This window comes from Coptis chinensis, unplaced genomic scaffold, assembly GCF_015680905.1.
Source record: "Coptis chinensis isolate HL-2020 unplaced genomic scaffold, ASM1568090v1 utg1247_pilon_pilon, whole genome shotgun sequence".
Lineage (NCBI taxonomy): Eukaryota > Viridiplantae > Streptophyta > Magnoliopsida > Ranunculales > Ranunculaceae > Coptis > Coptis chinensis.
Window position 1 is genome coordinate 157,063 of NW_028238098.1, and position 19,817 is coordinate 176,879.

Consider the following 19,817-nt stretch of genomic DNA (forward strand, 5'->3'; position numbering starts at 1 on the left):
TAAAAGCAAGAAAACACCAACTTCAGATCAAGGTTAAATAGTGAAGAGATAGTACTTCCACAGAGCACTGAACAAACTTCTACAAAAATCATGTTCTATGTTTAGCAGTGAGTGCATCCGTGAAAAATAATGAGGTGGTTACATGGAATGAAAATATCTGACGTCCAACACATGTTGTCTTCCCAGACCACATGATGTCACAATGGCACAATACACCATCTCATATCTCACTTACAGTCTTATCGCTTACAGCACCCCCATCACCAAGAAAGTATCCATCTCCTTCAATAAAAATCACCTCTACAGCTCTACTTACCATGTCTTTGCTAAATGGACTGTGGTTTTCTCTGGGATCTTGTGGCATGATTTGTACTTGATGTTGGTTTGTGGCATGATCTGGTCAAATGACATGAATTCCCTTCTAATCTGCAAACACATTATCATCCATTTAAAAAATTTTACCGAAATTGCATTAATTCATCGAAACATTGAGGATGTTCCTACATATTCTGCAAGATGTTCAAATTCGAGCTCCATGCCTCCAGACAGACAGTCACCAATATTTCATGCACTTGACATGTTCCCCAAACACACATATTTCACCTGCAAGAACACAACCAGTGAGAAATTAACTGCCATGAAAGAAGATTAGTAGATAATATGTTGCACATAGACTTACTTCCAGGTAATCATCCATCCCATATTTGGAACCTTCTCGGCCCAGACCCGACTGCTTGACTCCTCCAAATGGAGCAACCTGTAACAATTTAAGAATGTCAATCAGATTTCCAAATTCAGCTAATGGTCCACCCTTGATCTTTGATAAGAAAGGAGATTTGAGTAAACTCTTGCCTCTGTAGAGATTATTCCTTCGTTGACACCAACAAGCCCACATTCAAGAGCTTCAGCAACACGCCAAGAACGTTGGACATTCGTTGTGAACATATAAGCAGCAAGTCCTGCACACGCGAACACAAATACATAACTAAGTAGTCATAATTTAAGCACCTAATGCTTCAAAGAATACTTCGTAACAGCATGTGAAGGAAGAGAACTTTTAAATATTCTGTGACCAGACAACCATTTAAGTAAAAGACTGCAAGATGTGGAATTAAAGGATAACAGTTTCCATATCAGACAACAAATCGATGCAAACTCAAAAAATGAAAATACAGATCATTATACCGCAGTAATACCTACCAGCATTGGTATCATTGGCCATTTGGATAGCTTCCTCTTCAGTTTTAAAACAAAGAATAGGTGCAACAGGTCCAAATACTTCCTCCCTACAGCAATTACAGAGTAGTATATATAGTCACAAGAAGTTGGAACTAGAACAAAGTACTTGGAGTGGTGATGATAGATATCTTGTTCCAGAAAACTAGTAACACAGGAACCAATAGCACAGTGGGTTGGTTAGTGTTCAATATCCCTAGAAGAAAAATCTGTTGAAATAAGCCATGTTTTAAATATTTAGGAGAAAAATGGAAGATATTTCTGTGCACGGAATCAATAGAGAACCCATCATGTTTAAGGCGTGTTTAACAAGCTAAAATAGCATTTGAAAGTGTTTGACAACTTGATTGTTGCACCAAACTAATTGAAATGGACAATATTCACTAAGAAAATTCAGGTATGATTTTCAATGGAATGAGGATATTTAGTTATTGCAGGAAAATATAATCAAGAGATCTGATAGTTCAATTTAACAAATAACTAATGGTTCATATCTTAAACCTACGCAGTGAATAGTTGTAATCCCCACACCTACCGATGCAACAGCAAGTCCACAATAGAGGATGGCACCAATGTGCCAGATCAATGATCGTGACAATATACTAAACAAAATATCAGCAATGAAGTTTCATCAGATCCATGGAGCTATGTCTTCAAAGTTTACCTTGATAAAAGCATCTCACTCTTGACGTCGCTGACCACTGTAGGCTCATAAAATGTCATCCCAAGGCTATGTCTTTTACCTCCAAGGGTAACTTTAGCTCCCTTTAAGAGAAGAATCATGAACCAACAATTAATGTAAACTACAAACAAGATGATAAGTCTCTTTTATCCTGATGCAAAATAGTAAGACACAAACGTACAACAATAGTAGCATCGCCATTTCTTATCTTTGCATGCATGTTCAAGGAAGAATTCAGTGACAATAACTTGGACTTTTACTTGACTATATTTTGTTTTGTTCGAATTTGTTTTACAGAGTTTTGGTTCTCTAAGACCGCCGTGGAAGAGCAAAACGACAAAACTTTGGCCCTTTTTTTTTTGGGTATATAGTATATTCCATTAGGATTTGGTTTACAGGGTTCTGGTATTCCGAGACCGTATAGGCATTGATTACATTACACCATTATAGCTCTGTAAGAACCTTAGAGCAAAACATTTTGACATTAAGTGTCTAATTTGTAAGAACCTTATACAACAGATGGTGATCCTTTGACAGTAGGCGTATAGAAATTCATGGCTGCTTATGATGTAGATTGAAGTGGCGGAAGCAATATTTAATTAAAATCTACACTTTGCAAAGCCCTAAAAGTCTCACATTTTATTGAAAATCTCTCAATAATTCATAAACACAAACAAACACAACTACCAACTGGAACCCTAACTACAAGCCCTTATTTATAACAACCCTAATACCAAAGTAAACCAATAGAAAATAGACACGTGGCAAATAATAACTTGAAACAATTAAACTAGTGGACTCCTAATTGTACACACGATCCAACATGTGCACGACCCATGGGCTTGACTCAAGCTATAGTCGCACGCCTATAAAATGTGGAGGAAACATAGACACATGCCTATGTCTTCAAAGTAACAAACTAATGCTCTGCATCAGCTTATGTCCTGGAGTACAAACTTGTACTACTATATGATCCTTGGTATGTATTGGAATACCAATTTGACACTTAAATGCATCTGTAGGTTATCTTATTTGCTGATTGCTTATATCTTGTACATCTCAGAATAGATGACAGTATAGACTAAGTTCTACTAATTCCAAAGGGAGTATTATATGTAAAGAAGTTCCACACAAAGGACGCAATTTTGACAGATTACCTTGATAAATGAAAATGTTAAAAGTTTTGCTCAAAATCAACATCTCTATTCTGATCTTATGATCTAAGAAAACTAAAGCTGATATTTGCAGAGGTATGAAGTTACCTTTGTGACAGCATCCTGAATAAATGTTTCCACCTGCAACAAAATAAACAATGGGTATAGATATTGCATAAACAAGAGTATGCAAAAACAGAAAGTGCTTATAGAAAATGAGAAAAGTTGAAACACAACTAACCTTTTTTATGGCAGCTTCATTGATTAGTGGACCCTGTAAGAATAACATCAAGAATAAGCAGATATCACCATGTACAAATAGTTTTTGGAGGTTTTCAATATAAACAACTATAACAATCAAATTTGAAAAAATAATATAGTGAAATCTCTGACCTACTGGCTTGAAATTCTTTAGCGATAGGGAACAAATCACCAACATTTACATTAGACAAAAAAGTTTAAGGTTCAAACGTAATTAGGTGAATACACAATGGTTTCTTGTTTGGTATTGCCAAAACATAAGATATACATTACTTCCCTCACATAATGTTATTTAGATTAGAGACTGATAAGTACAGATTAGGAACGTTAACAACGGTAAGACCTTGGTTCGAATTGGAGGATTACCTGTGCAACACCTTCTGTGAAGCCATTACCAACTTGCAGATTTTGAACAGCAGCAGAGAAAGCATTTGCAAATTTCTCATAAATGCCTGCACATGAGAAAAGACAATACAGAAGGTAAAGTAGAACTCCAAGAGATCTGGAAGAGAGAGAGAGAGAGAGAGTAAGTTTGGAGACAAAAGATATAAAAACATAGCAAATATTCACTGCAACCCTTATACCTTCTTGCACTAGTATTCTATTTGCACACACACATGTTTGACCACTGTTACGAAACTTCGCTGCAATCTGTAGATACACAGGATAGATTCAGTTGTATAGGGCAACAAGGTGAGAACTACCTAAGACAATGGGATTGAATAAAATACTTGAATGGACATGTCTGTGTTCATCAACTTCAACACAGAGAGCACCAATACATATGCCTAATAACTGCTTTGCTAGTGTTGCATGTGTCTCATTTTAAAAAGTCCAATCATCAAAAAGTCCACGCAAACAAGATATAAATATTATAAGTTATCAAAATTGATAATAGGGTCTAAATAGTATCTTAGTTACCAAAAGTCAGTGGATAAACAGACAAAGATATTATAGAAGTGTACCATCTACATCCATAGGATTACCGATTGAACAAAAATCACCAGGAAAAAGAAGAAGAAAACAGAAACCTAATTACAGGTAAACTACTTCTTTTAGATATATAAACTGATATGTGTTATGTAGGGATCCCCAAATTGTTCTCATATGCATTATGTCCACAACATGTTGCACGACTCACATTTAATAGCAAAATGAGCATTAGACAAAACATGCCAATTACACGAGGAACACACATGCAGCTCAACATCTAATTATCTGACACATGCTAACTCGAGTTATAAGTGGAGACCTAATATAGCTAATCCAGTCACATTATAACTTACACTTCCTTTCACTGCCACATCGATGTCCGCATCATCAAAAACTATGCAAGGAGCATTTCCACCAAGTTCCAAGGATACCTGGAAATCTCAAAATCCAAAATGAAATTAAAAATGTGATGTCTTCTACTAGAAAGATATAAGCTCTTTTTATTAAACACCTAAGATTCAAGATCAGTTGTACCATTGAAACCTCAACGTACTAAGAAGAATTCCAGTCCATCATTACGAGTTATACAAATGTCATTCATTTTTTTCACATTTGTACTGTGGGTCAATAATAAATTGTAGAATCCAATACAATGATAATAATCAGGTTCTCTATATAGATTAGATACTATACCTTTTTAACAGTTCCTGCGGCACTAGCCATCAATTTCTTTCCAACAGCTGTTGAGCCTGTGAATGTGATCTTCCTCACCTAAAATGGGGGTAAAAGAACAGGTCAATGTTCAAATACTAACTCCACTCCAAAAGGTGATTAGCTCACGTCAGCATACAAAGGGAGAGTTCAGTAGTCTAAAGGTACTTCACCTGTGGACTCTCGAGGATTGTGTCTCCAATCTCAGAAGCATTTCCCATGACCACATTCACAACACCCTGATTATTGAGTCAAAAGTTTATAAGTTGCAAAAAGAAGTAAAAAAAAATTGAAAATGGAAAATGGTGGTTCATGAAGGAAAATATAATGTTTTGATGAGAGTATGAGACCAAATGTATACGAGGAAGTAATAGTCCACGAAGTTTAAAAGCCATCAATACATATGAGAAGATTCATATTTGAGAGCTAGTCAAATCAAGTAAAGCAGTTCATGTAGATGTCAATTGGAGAGGCTGTCAAATCAAGTAAAACCAAAGGAACCAATACGCGAAAAGTTTGACTGTTTCTGTTACTGCCCAAAAATTTTAACTGACTAGACGAAATAAAATGGCTAGGCAAAAGAAAGCATGGAATACATTGACCCTCATTGTAAACTTTATGCAGTAAGGTTTACCGGTGGTATGCCAGCTTGAAGAGAAAGCTCGGCTGCTGCTAAAGCTGTCAGGGTGTAAGTTCAGAGGGCTTGATAACTACTGTACAGCCACACGCCAGAGCAGGCCCAACCTGAAACAACATAAATAGGGAAATTAATTACGATCTCGACCAAAGCGCAAACGCATCAAGTAAAAATTCATCCATACTCAAACTACAGGCCAAAAGGGGACAACACCATGGTGATTAAACTAGAAAGGCATGATGTATACCTTGCGAGTGATCATTGCTAAAGGGAAGTTCCACGGTGTAATAGTTCCAACGACACCTACAGGCTACAGAAGAAGAAGAATGCAATACCATATTTAATAAAGTACTGATAGTTTATTATAGGATTAATTTCAACTCATACATGTCAGCAAGTAAAATTTCCAGTATGTTAACTTTCAAAGGAAACTGATGAACTTGAAAGATACTTGCCTGTTTTAAAACAAATAATCGGCGGTCAGCAAGTGTTGGTGGGATAATATCACCATATATACGTTTTGCTTCCTCAGCATAGAACTCAATAAAGCTAGCTCCATAACTAATCTGTACAATGAACAAATATCTAAGCAGGTAAAATCTGGACAGTGGAAAGCAATACATATATTAAAATAATATATAAACACAAGAATATAATGCAACAGGTGGTGCGAGTATTATTAAGCCACAGGGTAAAATGGCATACCTCACCAATAGCTTCCTTTAAAGGCTTCCCTTGCTCTAATGTTATAAGTCTCCCAAGGTCTTCTTTGTGAGCCATCAGTAAATCATACCTTCAAAAAGCATGAAGTGTTGGTAATACAGCATTCCACAAAACATAAATTTCATATACAAAATTTTTATTTTTTTTGGTATACCATTTTCTTAGACATTTGCTCCTTTCACTTGCAGTGAGTTTGCTCCAAGCTGCAAAACAAAACAACAAAATCATCAATAGGATTGAATAACATATTAATGATAGTCCAATGAATACTTACTTTTGAAAGTTTCATAGGCAGAAGAGATAGCATCACTAGTCTCTCTCCTACCCATGCAAGCCACATTAGCTATGACATCACCAGTGGCAGGATCACAAACCTGCCCCATATTGAATTTATTTAGTTTGGTTGATACAAATTTATGTTGAATATTGAAAAAGAAAGGCAGACCTGAATGGTTTTGTTATCATAAGCACTAGTCCATCTGCCTCCAATAAGACCTTGAGTTTGTATGAGACCTTTACTTGTCAACTGATCAACTACACTTTTGGTGTCCATACTCATCTATCATCAAAATTTCAAATATTTAATAACTAGTTTGATTCTGATAAAAAAAAGCCAGAGAATAAATACCTGACGTCGGGTGGAGGAGGCGCGAGAGATGAGTAACTTGGAACTACGGAGGGCTATTCGTGTCATCATCATCGTGTCAAAAAACTCTTTCTTTTTAAACAACGTGTCACTCTTTCTATCTTCTTCACTTTAACTACTGATGTTGTCACTTTGTTTGTTTGCGAATAGAATAGTCGCCGCCAAAAATGCCAGTTTATTAGGTGTTCCACGTGTGTTAAAACACAAAAAAAAATGGGCCATGCACCCACTAGCTATTTTACTAGTAGGAAGAGTGGAGAGTGGAGAGTGGAGAGCGGGGAGGAAGAACAAGATGGAGAGAAGAAAAATGAGAATAGACAGAAACCAACCAAACAACGTTTTGGGCCATCTACCCCACCCGGCACAATATCGTTCGCTCCGCTCACTGGACTAGTATACTGCGTGGCAGTGGGGAGTGAGCAGAGTTGTGGGGGAGAGAGAGAGTTGGGTGATGCGGAGGAGAGAGATGGCCTGATGGGTGAAGGAGAAAGGGTATTGGGGGCGAAGAAAAAATGAGATAAGGTGAGGACAGACAGAAAAACCAACCAAGTTGGTTTTTGTCCGCATAGCCCCCCTTTCTACCAAGATTGTTGGCAAATGTTCTACTGTTGATGACGATTGAGAAACCAATCCTTCTTTTCCCGGGCCCTTGTAAGAAACCAACAATTAATTGGAGAAGTGAAGAGATACTACTTAGTTAGCTTCTAATAAAATGTACTAGGAATAATCCAACGAACAGACTTTTTCTTCAAAGGCCTGTGCACAGTTCCACCTTCTAACCTCATCATGAGTTAGTTGTGATTGTTGAATGTGAATGAGAACCTAGCTGCTTTTAACAAAGAAATGTCAGGGTGTCAGGTAGAAGACTGATTTAAGAATCTAATGTAAGTGCTCACAAGGACATCTTTATTCCTGATTCCTGAAACCAGTGATGAGAAATCGCTCCTTGAGTACTTAAAGTCCAAGAGTACGTGTTCTTCTATGCACTTTTTCTTCTACTATAACAAACAAGTGTGTAGACCACAGTTTAATTTTCCCACTATTGTGTTTTCACTGTTTACCGCCTTGTTCTAGAACACATTCTAGCTGCTCCTAACTTCGATCATGTTTCAGTTGAAAGCGCATGAGCAATGGCTAGCTTGGATGAATTCCGACATTCCGTTACATATAATGACCACCCAGGCAGATTCTTGTATCACTCTTTAGATTATCAAAATATAAAAGGAAAAACAACTGATGCTGAGCACATGCCCAGGATACTTGTCTTAGCTGCTTTACAAAGTATAATTCGGTAAGCTGTAGATTTGAAAGCGCATGAGCAATGGCTCGCCCAGGCAGATTCTTGTATCTTGAGATGACCAAAATATAAAAAGAAAAACAACTGATGCTGAGCACATGCCCAGGATACTTGTCTTAGACTCTTAGCTGGTTTACAAAGTATAATTCGGTAAGCTGTAAATGACCACATGACAAAATTTATGAATGAAGAATGAACACTTAGAAAACTCACACCATCCCCTGAAACATGGGATTTGTACGTACTCACTTACAGAGTTACAGTTACAAGGTTACGTAACGTACAGTAAAAATGGAACTCCGGTCCCCATGAAAAGGAGCACACGCTTGACTCCCACACCAGACCCCAATAATAATAGGAGCAAAGATGGGAATGGTGGTCCTACCTAACATACACTCCACACTATTATCATTTACAACCTGTTAAAGGAATCAAGATAACGAAGATGTGGTGGTCACATGGAATGAAAGCATCTGACAACCAACACATGCTATGTCTTCCCAATCCACATGCTGTCTGTCTCCACCACCACAATGCCACAATACACCATCTCATATGTCACTCACAGCACCCCCATAACCAAGCAAGCATCTATCTTCTTTAATAAACCATCTCAGACCATCACTGTCAACTAAATCTCACCAGTCATATATATCTTTAATTATTGGTGTTTCCACGATTTCTGTAATACTATAGTATACACAACCAATCAAGAGTAAAATATAGTTAGGAAATCAGAGAACTAATGTATCAGCAAATCAAATCTTCTGTCTTGACCACTATTTGTTATTTTCATTCCTTTCACTATACTCCCCGTCCAGCCTATTCCTGTTATCATAGAGCAAGGGCCACGGTAGGACGGTGAGACGCCAACGTGATGCACTCTAGATGGCGTGGGCAGCTGATCAAATGGTCATTTGTGAGACCGGCAGCTTGCATGAAGGAGTGCATCACGGTAGGGCCGACCTGCCGAAAACCCCTCCTCACCATGTCTTTGCTAATGGTCTCTGACTTTGAGGTCTTCACTGGGATCTTGTGGCATGATTTGTATTTAGTGATGATAGGTTTGTTATTAACGAATCCCCACAAGTACTTGGCAAATGACATGAATTCTCTTCTAATCTGCAAATAATACATTACATACAACACACGTCAATGGAATATATATCAATAAGTAACAAAAAGATATACAGCATGTTATGGACAATGAATTATAAACCCCTTGACTTTGGTACATGGTAATGGTACGACAGCACTAAATATTGATTCCACATGGGTCTGTTAAGTGATTTAATCATCTACGCCCACCATGTTGGGATAGAGTAAGTTTAAGGACTTTGATGAGGTTGGTAAGCCTTAGTAGTCATTTCACCAGTGAATATTCTTTTGTCTAAGAGCTTTGCATTTCTTTCAGCAAACATATTTAACGGTTTAACCATAACTACATAGCATTGAAAACAGAGCTTAATTGCACTAAAATTCAGAACAGAAGAAACAAAAGATACAAGTTCTACTTAAGATGTTCTGTTACCTCAATGATACGTTTAGAGTTGTCTACAACTCCTCGAACACGATTCAAATCAATGCCATAACCAGTACTGATGGATGTTATTTGTTTCTCATTGAAGTTGGCAACAACATCTGCATCAAATCCTGCAAATGCATCTCTGCCATGCAGAACAACATATATTTCTCCATATTAGTCTCATTATCACATCTTAAATAAATATAGTATGTGTCTTTTAAAAGAATTTAATTGGTTCGGTTTGAAGGAAAACCCACTTGAACTCTTGGCGTTTTTTCAAGATAGAAGTCCAATCTGTTCCAACTTGTGCACCACTCAAAACTATTAGTTCAAACAACAGCCTGTACCATTTTTATAGGCTAAATGTCAGTCTCTTTTGTGTTTTAGAAGGAGAAAAACTATAAAGAGAACTTCTATAGAAGAAAAACTCACTTGTCATCATGAACAGGAACTCCCCATTCTTCATCATGGTAAGCAACATAGAGAGGATCTGCACATCAAAGCCAACATAAGTATGAGTCTATGACCAAAAGATAATCCATTGTCAAAAACTGTTCTGTTATGTATAAAGAACTCCACAAGTTATGTCAAACACAATTTGGTAAACAAATTAGTACTGGACATTCTTCATACCTGAATTGACTGTGATGAAACTGCATCTCTTCTCTTGACTATGGGGAGTTGTAGAAATTGAAGAAGAATCCAGTGGAACAACCTTCCCTTCAAACTTCCCTGAATTAGTTCTTCCATAATGAGCTATTCGCATCTTTCGCTGTGCTTGAAGAAGTGTCACTTGTTCTCTCCTTGCCGCAGCTATGCTGCCCGGACTCTCAACAATAGACAAAGAAGAGTAGTTTAATGACGAAAATTCAAGAGTAGGAACAACAATACCACCGCCACTGCCATTGTTAGCAGTAGATTTCTTGGACTTCTTCCTGACTAGTTTAGCTGTAGACCGCGGCGTTAACGTCTTATCCACACTTGAAGTCAATCCATTAGGATCATTTCCTCTCTTTAGTGCTGGAGGTCTAGGACTAGAAGACTTGGACTTGGGAGAAATCGGAGGCGTGGACAAAGGCTTGGTTTTATGAGTATTGGAAGTTGGTGGTGATGGACGAGCCTTTGGGGACAATTTCTTCAATGAATTACGACGTTCTAAGCTGATTGGGACACGGTTTCCACCTGGCTGAAGCACCGGACGCCCGTCTATCTCAGCCAAGGGTGGGGAAATAAGATCAACCAGGACACCACCCTGGCATGGCTTAGCCTTAGAGCTGCACATTTATGTCCTGGCAACTATATGTATTAATGAAGAAGAGACTTGATGAGATGAGAAATAAGTAATACTACTTGGCCTGTTAGGCAAATGACATAACAAGGCAATGAAGAATATGGAGGGGCTGTGAGGGTGGGTTTGATATATATACAAAGGGAGGGAAGGACAGGTAGGGGAGTAGTTAGACAAACCAACATGGAGGAGTTGGGGTCCTCCATATTCCAAACCGATCCATAAAACCTTTTGCATAGATTATCACCTTTTCTAACGGGTGCACAAGGTGGTAACATGGGGAATAGATATATGGAAATTGCTAGGTGCTAACATGGTTAGCCACCACTCTTACAGTGTTTTAGTTACACCCCACCCCTCTCCTCTTTTCTATCTTAAAAAGTATTTATTGCATGTTACTTGTATGCTTCCTAGTCCCTAGCTGGAGTGGTGGACAAGGAAGGTAAAACTAACACTAGGGTGAGACCAATCATTGAGAATTTCTTTCTAGCTGGCAAGAATTTCTCTATACTATACTCTCTCTTTTCATATCTCTTTAAAAATGGACAGATAGAAAGGTAATGAGACACTTTTTTACTCTATCTTTATGGTTTCAACTTTCAACTTCTCTGCCTTGAAACTGGAATCTTCCATAGTTCCGTCATAAATGGCTGGACCAATTGGACATGATCCTCAGTTGAGAAACACTCCAGTAGGACTATAGCCTAGACTGTAACATCATCTCCACTGAGGCTATATGAGCATTTGTGGCAAATCTGCGTCTAATTCAGAACATTCCAATAAGAATATTAGCCTAATCTATAAGAATTTCATTGCATATATAATGATTAATTAAAGAGATACTATGATGCAAAAGCAAATAACAAATAAAATAGTAGATGATGTTCAAATGGATCACAAAGAGAATGGAATAGGTATCAGTTGCATAGGCCATAGGGTAAAAATTATATCCATATACGGATGAACTTGTCACAGTATCTGGCCTGGGATGGTGAAATTGTGGCAGGTACATTACTTAGAGTGGTTAAAGATTATGATCGATGATCGATGACCAATACAATCATCAGTGGTCGGGTGCGTAAAGTTAACATATAAGTGGACCACGCGAGTTTTACAGCGACGTTAAAACAATAAAGTTATAAATCAAGTATAGATAAGAGTGATATTTTAAGGTGAATAATAAATTATAAGGATGCTGCTGGTAGTTCTGCCATCAATATATGTTCACTTGTGAGAGAAACATATGTAGGAAGGTTGGGAAGCCGTCCCATGATAATTGTCTCCTTTGTCGATCAACGTTCGCATTCAAAGTTGTGTCGATTATCAGTGCCCTGTTGTTTGAGTAGAGAAGTAAACGTATGTATGTATGTATGATGATCATTCAACATCCCTCCCGCGCGTATCTATACGAAATCGTACCAGTCAAAATCAATATACATTTCAAGACAGTGGAGTAGACTTTTAGATTTTCACTGGCTGGTTGCACGGCCCCCAGCCCACCATTATACAATCCACCCCTCTTTTTTATGTCACAAAATTAGGCCCAATCCCATAAATTGGTTGTTTTTTTTGTTTTTTTTTTTTCTCGCTACAAACCCACAAATTGGTTGTAGTTACTTTTATTTACAGTATGCTTTTGTTTGCGTGTGGATTGCAACTTTTTTGGTCTAGGCTCTGCTTCGTTTGAATTAAATAGCAGGGCCTTCTACCAATATATCCACAAATTAAACACCCTTGCAACATTGCAATTTAGAAACTAACTAGAGATTTTATTTGCAAAGATGTAAGAGTCAGCAGGGCTCTATGTGTATATTAGTTAACTCGACGTCACATGTTGTCTTAATTTATGTCTTTGTAAGTAGACAACCTAGATGAAGACTTTAATTCTAAGAAGGTTTTTTTACTTTCCAATTGTTGTTCAGTATCTATTTGATTCGATGAAAGACATTAGTGTTTTGCAATGTGGTCATACTATACATTTGGACTGCTTAAAAGAGATGGAGATGCACTTCAAGTAAGTATTTTTTAACAATTGTCAAATGAACAGCAATGCATTGTCATTAAATCTAACTTCAAAAAACGAATTCTCTAGGACATTTGAATCTGGATTAGTAATTAGTTTACGATCTTGTAGGTTCGCTTGTCCTGTTTGCTCAAGATAAGTATGTGATATGTCTAAAGTGTGGGAAAAGCTTGATCAAGAGGTATGTTTGTGAATGCCAGAAATTGTTGTGGTATAAGTTACAACCAATTATTCTCTTCGAAGACTCGGCTTCAGATTCATCTAATATTTTATTAAAAACTGATTTGAGATCACTTCTACACCAATGCCAGAAATGTATCAGAACAAGATGGTATGGATTACAATAGAAAAACATTCATCATTGCTTTCATTTTTAGTTCTAGCCGATTTGCATCTAAAGAAAAATCTTTTTGTACTGTCAAACGCTAGGTCTGGATCCTCTGCAATGACTGCGGGACAACCTCTGAGGTCCATTTCCATATAGTCGCACACAAGTGTCTAAGCTGCAACTCCTACAATACACGGCAGACAAGAGGGAGTGTTGCTTCCTGCTCATCAACTTTATGAAAGACTGGAATGAAGGTTGTTCAATCAAAAAGTATTCTTCAAAAAAATTCTTTTTTCAAAACGGAGAAGTCAAGCGACATGGGGAGGAGGGGATTGTAGAAGCATATGCCAACCTCACTCGTTAATTAAGTTCAGCTGTTCACGAGTGTGGAAATCCCTTGAGAACAGTTCTTATTTATATAATGCTGTATTGAATGGGTTAGGCTATGTACAGTTTTTCTTGTGTGCGAGGAAACGAATGCAATTTGGAGAGGCAAATATGAATGACAAGTGCATCTCCAAACTCAAAGTCTCACATCAAAGGAAATCACTGGCACTTTATTTAAGTATCAGTTCTCAAACTATCGGCCCTGAAGGTCTGAACGCCTCTGCATGATCAATAAAAATCAGGCCCATAAAATGAAAACTTTCTGTAGAACGGCTAAATCTGCAGAATCCGTTCTTTCCAGTTTGTTCGTGATTCCTTCTGCAGTAGTGAGAACTGAGAACAGTTCATGGCGTGTACTCACCATCACTGTCCAGGAACCATTTCCCATAAAACAAAAAATTCAAATAAGAACCCTCAAAGTTATTGAGTTGCGCGTGAGTTTTAATTCTGCTGCATGCATATTTTACTTCTATAAAAGTTGGTTATCTTCAGCAGAATCAATATAGTATTTCTCATTAGATTTGACAAGACATGCATATAATCTGCTCATGAGTATTATGATGTTTAGAGTTAGACAGTTCGTTTAGAAATGAGTACGTGTACCGTGTAAAAAGGATAATCAACCCTTCAAAATACCCCATTCAAAATTCAAATCACCAATATTCATGACAAAGCACATCCCTGCAAAACCTGAAGATGATCTTTACTCTATAATGAGTTAGTAACGAGTGAGGACTTCCTGAGGAGTTACTGATTAACCCAAATGCAATGGCAAAATGGAGATTGACAGATCCCTCCTCTTCCTTTGAAATTTGTCAGGGCAGCAAGGCTTAGCAGCTAGTTGATCCACTATGTTTTATTAACTATTATTACTCCTGAAAATTCTACTATTTCGTTTAAGGGATGATAGATATGCATCATTAGGCCCATGAATTTAGTGAAATTGACAGTCCTCGTCTTATCAATAAACCATATGAAACATAAAAAGGAATAGGCCAATTTAAAGTTTGAATTGTGCCAGGACTCAAATGAGAAGATACATCACGTACCGAGACTCACACTACTACATCATTGCAAGTCTAGGGATACTGTAATAGATACATATAATCAACACAGCAATCCCTACAACTAGTGACTAGACTAGCCACATAGCATCATACCCATATTTTATGTTGAGACCTTCAATCGCTTTCTCTGCATCATCGATATTTTCAAATCGGACATAGCCATTGCCCAAGCACAAGCCAGTCTCGTCGTCTAGTATGGCTTCAACATCAGCCAAAGGACCAAAAGCACTGCACACTTGACACAAGTCAGCATCAGAGTAGTTCTCTGGGAGATTTCGAACTGCGATTGTATTGTCTATCGCATTTTCTTTAGTATTCAATACACGCGGCGGACGCTCTACAATAGTGGCACCAGAGGGCACATATACGGGAGGCGGGGACACATCTCCGTAGATACAATTAGGGTTATCGTGGGGATCAACTTTCTCACCACATGCTGGACACAGCGCCTCTGGATCGATTTCATGCAGCATGCCATCTGCGCCTAGTATGAGAAGCAAAAGGCAATAGTAAGTATGAGGCAAAATAAATATATGTTTGTTGTTGATAAAAAGATGAACCTCCTAAAAAGAGAGTCCAGATTTTCTCCACCCGGGTGGAAAAGATAAAGTTTTACACCTTACAATATATGGAAGGTCTCCTGCATACCATACCAGATAAATACATGGTAGGTAGTTTACAAAGACAGGCCAAAATGATATGACCGTCTAAATGGATACTGGTCACCGGACCATGTATCATCTCACGGTGATACTGTGAAAATTCGTAAAAGAAATTATTCTCTTACTCGTGTGCTCATTCAATTATTCTCTTGCATACCAAAAAAGCAGGAATATATGGACAAAAAAAACGTTGTAAGATACAACAGTTTCAATTGAAGGTGAAGTAAGAAAAGCATTTCTTTATACGAACAAATGTGATCCAGAAAGACACAAGAATAAAGTAAAAAGAAAAGCGTAAAATTAGATACCCCGATAGTACTGAACTTTATATTCCGATGGTGCAGGGGACTAGGAGAACGGCGGGGGCGAGATTTTTCTTCTTATTAACAGAAGCAGCAGGAGGATCAAGAACAAAATCATTCTGAACAACAGGTCCCAAATAAGAACCATCGTCACCGAAACAACTTTTTGTCTCACACGAGAACGCCGTGGTGGTGCCATAATAATACTATATCTCACCAGAAACGCCCTCAATCTGTATTTATTGTTTCTTTGGAATCTGCTTTCGGTTTCGGTTTCGGTTTCATATTTGGTAAGTTGGGTCCACACTTTTAATGCCTACCGCCTACGGAATTCCGATGGATATTTCGGAATGTACCGTTTGAGTAAATCTATGGAATACCGACGAGCTTTAGGAGCGAATAAAACTACTAAAATCATGAATTTTTTTCCGAGCTTCTTCTTCATCAATTTGTGATGCATAAAAAAAATAAAAAATAAAAAAAGTAAATGAGAATATGATCCGTTTAGAAGATGAGAGATACGGCGGCTGGAGAATTGTTGTATTTCTCACCATTACATCTATATCTATGGTTAGGATTTGATTTCAAGGATCTAGGTTAAACTGTTTTGGACCTTGCATATTCCAAACAAACAAGCCGATATTTCGAACATAATTCCTGTTTTTAACTCATCGGAATTTCGCCAATTCAGAAATCAAGAACTATGCATATACTAAATGTAAACTAACAAAATTCTAAATGGCAAATAACAACTTGTTAGCTTGTAGTTACTTTCTTGGTGAGGAGCTATTAGGGGGTGGGTTGCTTAATGCAAATGTGACTTTAAAATTCGAACATAATGTTTTATTCCGTCTAAAACATTTTATTCCGTCCGAATGGAAAAAATAAAAAAATATCGAAAAGAAAAACACGTCAGACGGAATGAAACATCCCGTTCAAAAAAAATATGAAAAAACTCGCAGGACGGAATGAAACATCCCTTCCGGAAAAAAAAAAAAAAAAAAACACGCGAGACAGAATAAAAAAATTCGCCCAAAAATCATAAATCGGCAACTGTCTAAATAACAAGTGTTATCCTCATTGTAACTTAGTAAAAAACTACTCTCATTATCATCTTTACATTGGGCCATTGTTTTTTACTCATAAGGGTGACAAGTTGATATCTTCCTTCAAAACTATTTGCATTAGGAATGCTCTTACAGCAGCAAACTTTGATCAACGTGAGAAAATAATAATCAAATTAAAAGGGATTAATTTTCACTCTATTGTTCTTCTAGCGACTCTTTTCATATCATTGAGTCCATGCTTAGAATAAGAAAATTTGGTGATAATAGAATGACATGATGATTGCACATTTTGTTTCAATAATGGACTAATATCATGGGCTCTATTGTTTTTTTAGGGAGGGGGTTCTCGCCTTCTCGGCCACATATAACATTTATAAGTAAGTTTTAGATTAGTCATTTTTTTTTACGTATAAGATCTATTAACTATTCTAACTAGCAAATTGGCACGCGCGTTGCGCCTGTATAATAAGTGCATAAAGCCATTCAATCTGTAAATGTGTAAATGAAAATGAAGCTAAATTTGTATTTCTAAATGCACTGTGTCACACAAAATGCTAGCCATATTTTAATTACTGTGAAAATTAGTGAAAATTAGCCATATTCTAATAATAAGAGTCAAATTTGTCAAACTAACTAAATTAGTGAAAAAGGCAGTAGGTCAATAAAACAATAATCAAATATAACAACATATTTATCAAGATATACCACCGTTTCAATTAAGAGAACTAATTTTATTTTTAAAGATTCAGTCCAATAAAAATCTAAGGTAACGCAAAACACAAAACAAAATACATAATACACTAACAATTGTTTTGAGGGTAAATAGATTCATGTTAAGCTTTTGAAGTTGCCTTGAAATATTGCCGATGCGTTGGGTAGTACTTAGAGATGACAGATGAGGACATGGAAGAAGGCAACCTTATTGTTAAGACAGAAGATGTTCGCAAATATGTGTGTATCTTTCATGGGACTCTATCCCGTATTGGAAAGATGTAAACAGATCTCTCCATGGGCCGCGTCCATAGGTAGAGAAAGATAAATTCAAATTGTCTGCAGGTCGTCCAACGATTCCAATGTTTGGGAGTCCCGATAATGAAGCAACTATTCTTCGTATGAGCACTCCTTGCAAAAAATAATAAATCAAATAAATAAATCAAATTGTCTTCCCTCATTGTTTTTATTTGTATATATGGACACATTTCGTTTCAAACATAAGTATGCACATAGAAAAAGCAAAATAAATTTCAACTAAAACTCTGAAGAGCATATTATAACACTGATGTTCGCAAACCCAATAAATAAAATAAAAGTAAGCCTCTCAAAATATCTCCAAATGATTGGTTCCTTACTGAGCATCAATACAATAGGTGGACCATAGTTCATATTTTCTTTAAAAATATTCATAACATGAAAGAGGAAAAAATAACAACCGAAAGAAAGAAAGAGCAAGAAGTAACAAATATATTGACATACAAAATATTCCGAATCTTATATATATATATATGCTATTCAGAGAGTTTGAGATGTATGTTGTGGATGGAGAAATTGATACATAAGTTAATGCTTATCATACATCTTCATAGACCTCTTTTTATGTGATGATCTACACAGACGATGTAATAAATCGAGCGGAACTGTGCAATTCTTCAATCAATGTAGAGTTCAAACTTGCTAACATAAGAGGAATATAAGAGGAACTTTATAGTAGTTCTAAGAAATTAAGAGCTGAATATTTGGCTACTGCAATAAGTTATTACTCAATCGATCTAGTGGTTAGAGATCACAAAGAAACCAAAATATCCCCACCACCACAGACATGACCTTGAATCTGAATAAACATCGAGCACCATGCAAGGATTATCTATATAGATACAATGACATTAGAAAATAGATAGCCACCTTCACCTCAATGCCCAAACCATACTGTTTGCAACAAATACAATTCAACTCTGGATTGGCCTGCTATCCAAAATACATTTCTTCAATACCTTGCATATATTTTCAAAATTTTCATATGAAGCTATCTTATCAAGATAATAATAATCAGAAAGTACCTTCAATATATCAAAAGCCTTTTGAGCAGAAGCAGCATTGGTTGCTTGCTTTTTTGCTTTTGTGCAGTTGCCTGTATAAGTTAAATCCACCAAGTGAGGGGGGAAACAAACATCTTTTTGTGAATTGATACATAAAAACAATAAACAACGCCAAAAGCACTAACTTCACGGAGCGGCTGACTTAAGCAAGATTTGACATCAGTTGAAGCTGTCGTATCTCGAAAGATGAGTAATCTTCAATGTTTACACCTTGTCAAGATAGTCCCTCCGGGAGCCTAGAATTGCTTCCTTTTAAAAAAAAAAAAAAATGAACACCATGAACAACATACTTTTATGGATAATGTTCCATGAACACTACATACTAAGAAGAGGTTTTAAGTCTATCATGCAAAAGCAATATAGCATGTCTTTGAGATACGTTGGCCTCAAGACAATTAAGACAACCACTATATTAGCAGGAAAAAGAATTGTAATGGGAATTTTTTACTAATAACCATATCAGTTTTAAACGGTTAGCAAACTGTGGTGGCTTCACTATATGGATCAAATCCATCTTACTTTCGAAGAAAAAGAAGTATATATACAGTTACATTAATAAATAATAAGCCTTTAGAGCACTCGAGTGACTTCATGCTTAGAAATACATAATAGACTTAAGCATGTTTATGTTTAAGAGGAAAGAATATCTTAAATGACTCCCGACTTACATTTGTAAGCTCAAAGTATGGCCTCAAAGCCTTCTTCATTCCTTTCTGCATGAACACGGTCCTCTCGTGAATTTCCCCAAAATTGTAGCGAACTATCACAGCCCATTTGTTGCACCGACTCGGAAGC

General features: G+C 36.9%; 2 protein-coding genes and 3 long non-coding RNA genes across 5 annotated transcripts; 1 reads left to right on the forward strand and 4 right to left on the reverse strand.

The window, feature by feature from the left end:
- LOC147474174 (succinate-semialdehyde dehydrogenase, mitochondrial-like) lies at window positions 1-7,141 on the reverse strand. Its single transcript, XM_086586497.1, is given in 22 exon segments — window positions 1-426; window positions 505-603; window positions 680-757; window positions 853-959; window positions 1,201-1,286; window positions 1,901-2,001; window positions 3,181-3,213; window positions 3,314-3,346; window positions 3,700-3,785; window positions 3,918-3,984; window positions 4,620-4,697; window positions 4,960-5,037; window positions 5,151-5,216; window positions 5,612-5,661; window positions 5,664-5,721; window positions 5,862-5,924; window positions 6,070-6,180; window positions 6,320-6,407; window positions 6,492-6,540; window positions 6,612-6,711; window positions 6,783-6,896; window positions 6,966-7,141. Coding segments are annotated over 21 exon segments (1,557 nt in total). The 5' UTR covers window positions 7,038-7,141; the 3' UTR covers window positions 1-426; window positions 505-564.
- Window positions 7,142-8,458: 1,317 nt separating this feature from the next.
- On the reverse strand, window positions 8,459-11,191 carry LOC147474175 (uncharacterized). The gene is made up of 5 exons (XM_086586498.1): window positions 10,439-11,191; window positions 10,238-10,295; window positions 10,063-10,146; window positions 9,812-9,947; window positions 8,459-9,402 (listed from the first exon to the last, which is right to left on the reverse strand). The coding sequence occupies exons 1-5, from the start codon at window positions 11,085-11,087 to the stop codon at window positions 9,115-9,117; spliced, it is 1,215 nt and encodes a 404-aa protein (XP_086442624.1). The 5' UTR covers window positions 11,088-11,191; the 3' UTR covers window positions 8,459-9,114.
- A 1,736-nt stretch (window positions 11,192-12,927) lies between these two features.
- Window positions 12,928-13,838, forward strand: LOC147474176 (uncharacterized). Its single transcript, XR_015210083.1, has 4 exons — window positions 12,928-13,107; window positions 13,228-13,297; window positions 13,406-13,447; window positions 13,546-13,838. It is a non-coding gene; the product is annotated as an uncharacterized LOC147474176 (long non-coding RNA).
- A 926-nt stretch (window positions 13,839-14,764) lies between these two features.
- LOC147474177 (uncharacterized) lies at window positions 14,765-16,145 on the reverse strand. Its single transcript, XR_015210078.1, has 2 exons — window positions 15,869-16,145; window positions 14,765-15,382 (listed from the first exon to the last, which is right to left on the reverse strand). It is a non-coding gene; the product is annotated as an uncharacterized LOC147474177 (long non-coding RNA).
- Window positions 16,146-17,639: 1,494 nt separating this feature from the next.
- LOC147474178 (uncharacterized) lies at window positions 17,640-19,768 on the reverse strand. Its single transcript, XR_015210080.1, has 5 exons — window positions 19,691-19,768; window positions 19,148-19,271; window positions 18,984-19,054; window positions 18,829-18,888; window positions 17,640-18,051 (listed from the first exon to the last, which is right to left on the reverse strand). It is a non-coding gene; the product is annotated as an uncharacterized LOC147474178 (long non-coding RNA).
- Between the last annotated feature and the right edge of the window lie 49 nt (window positions 19,769-19,817).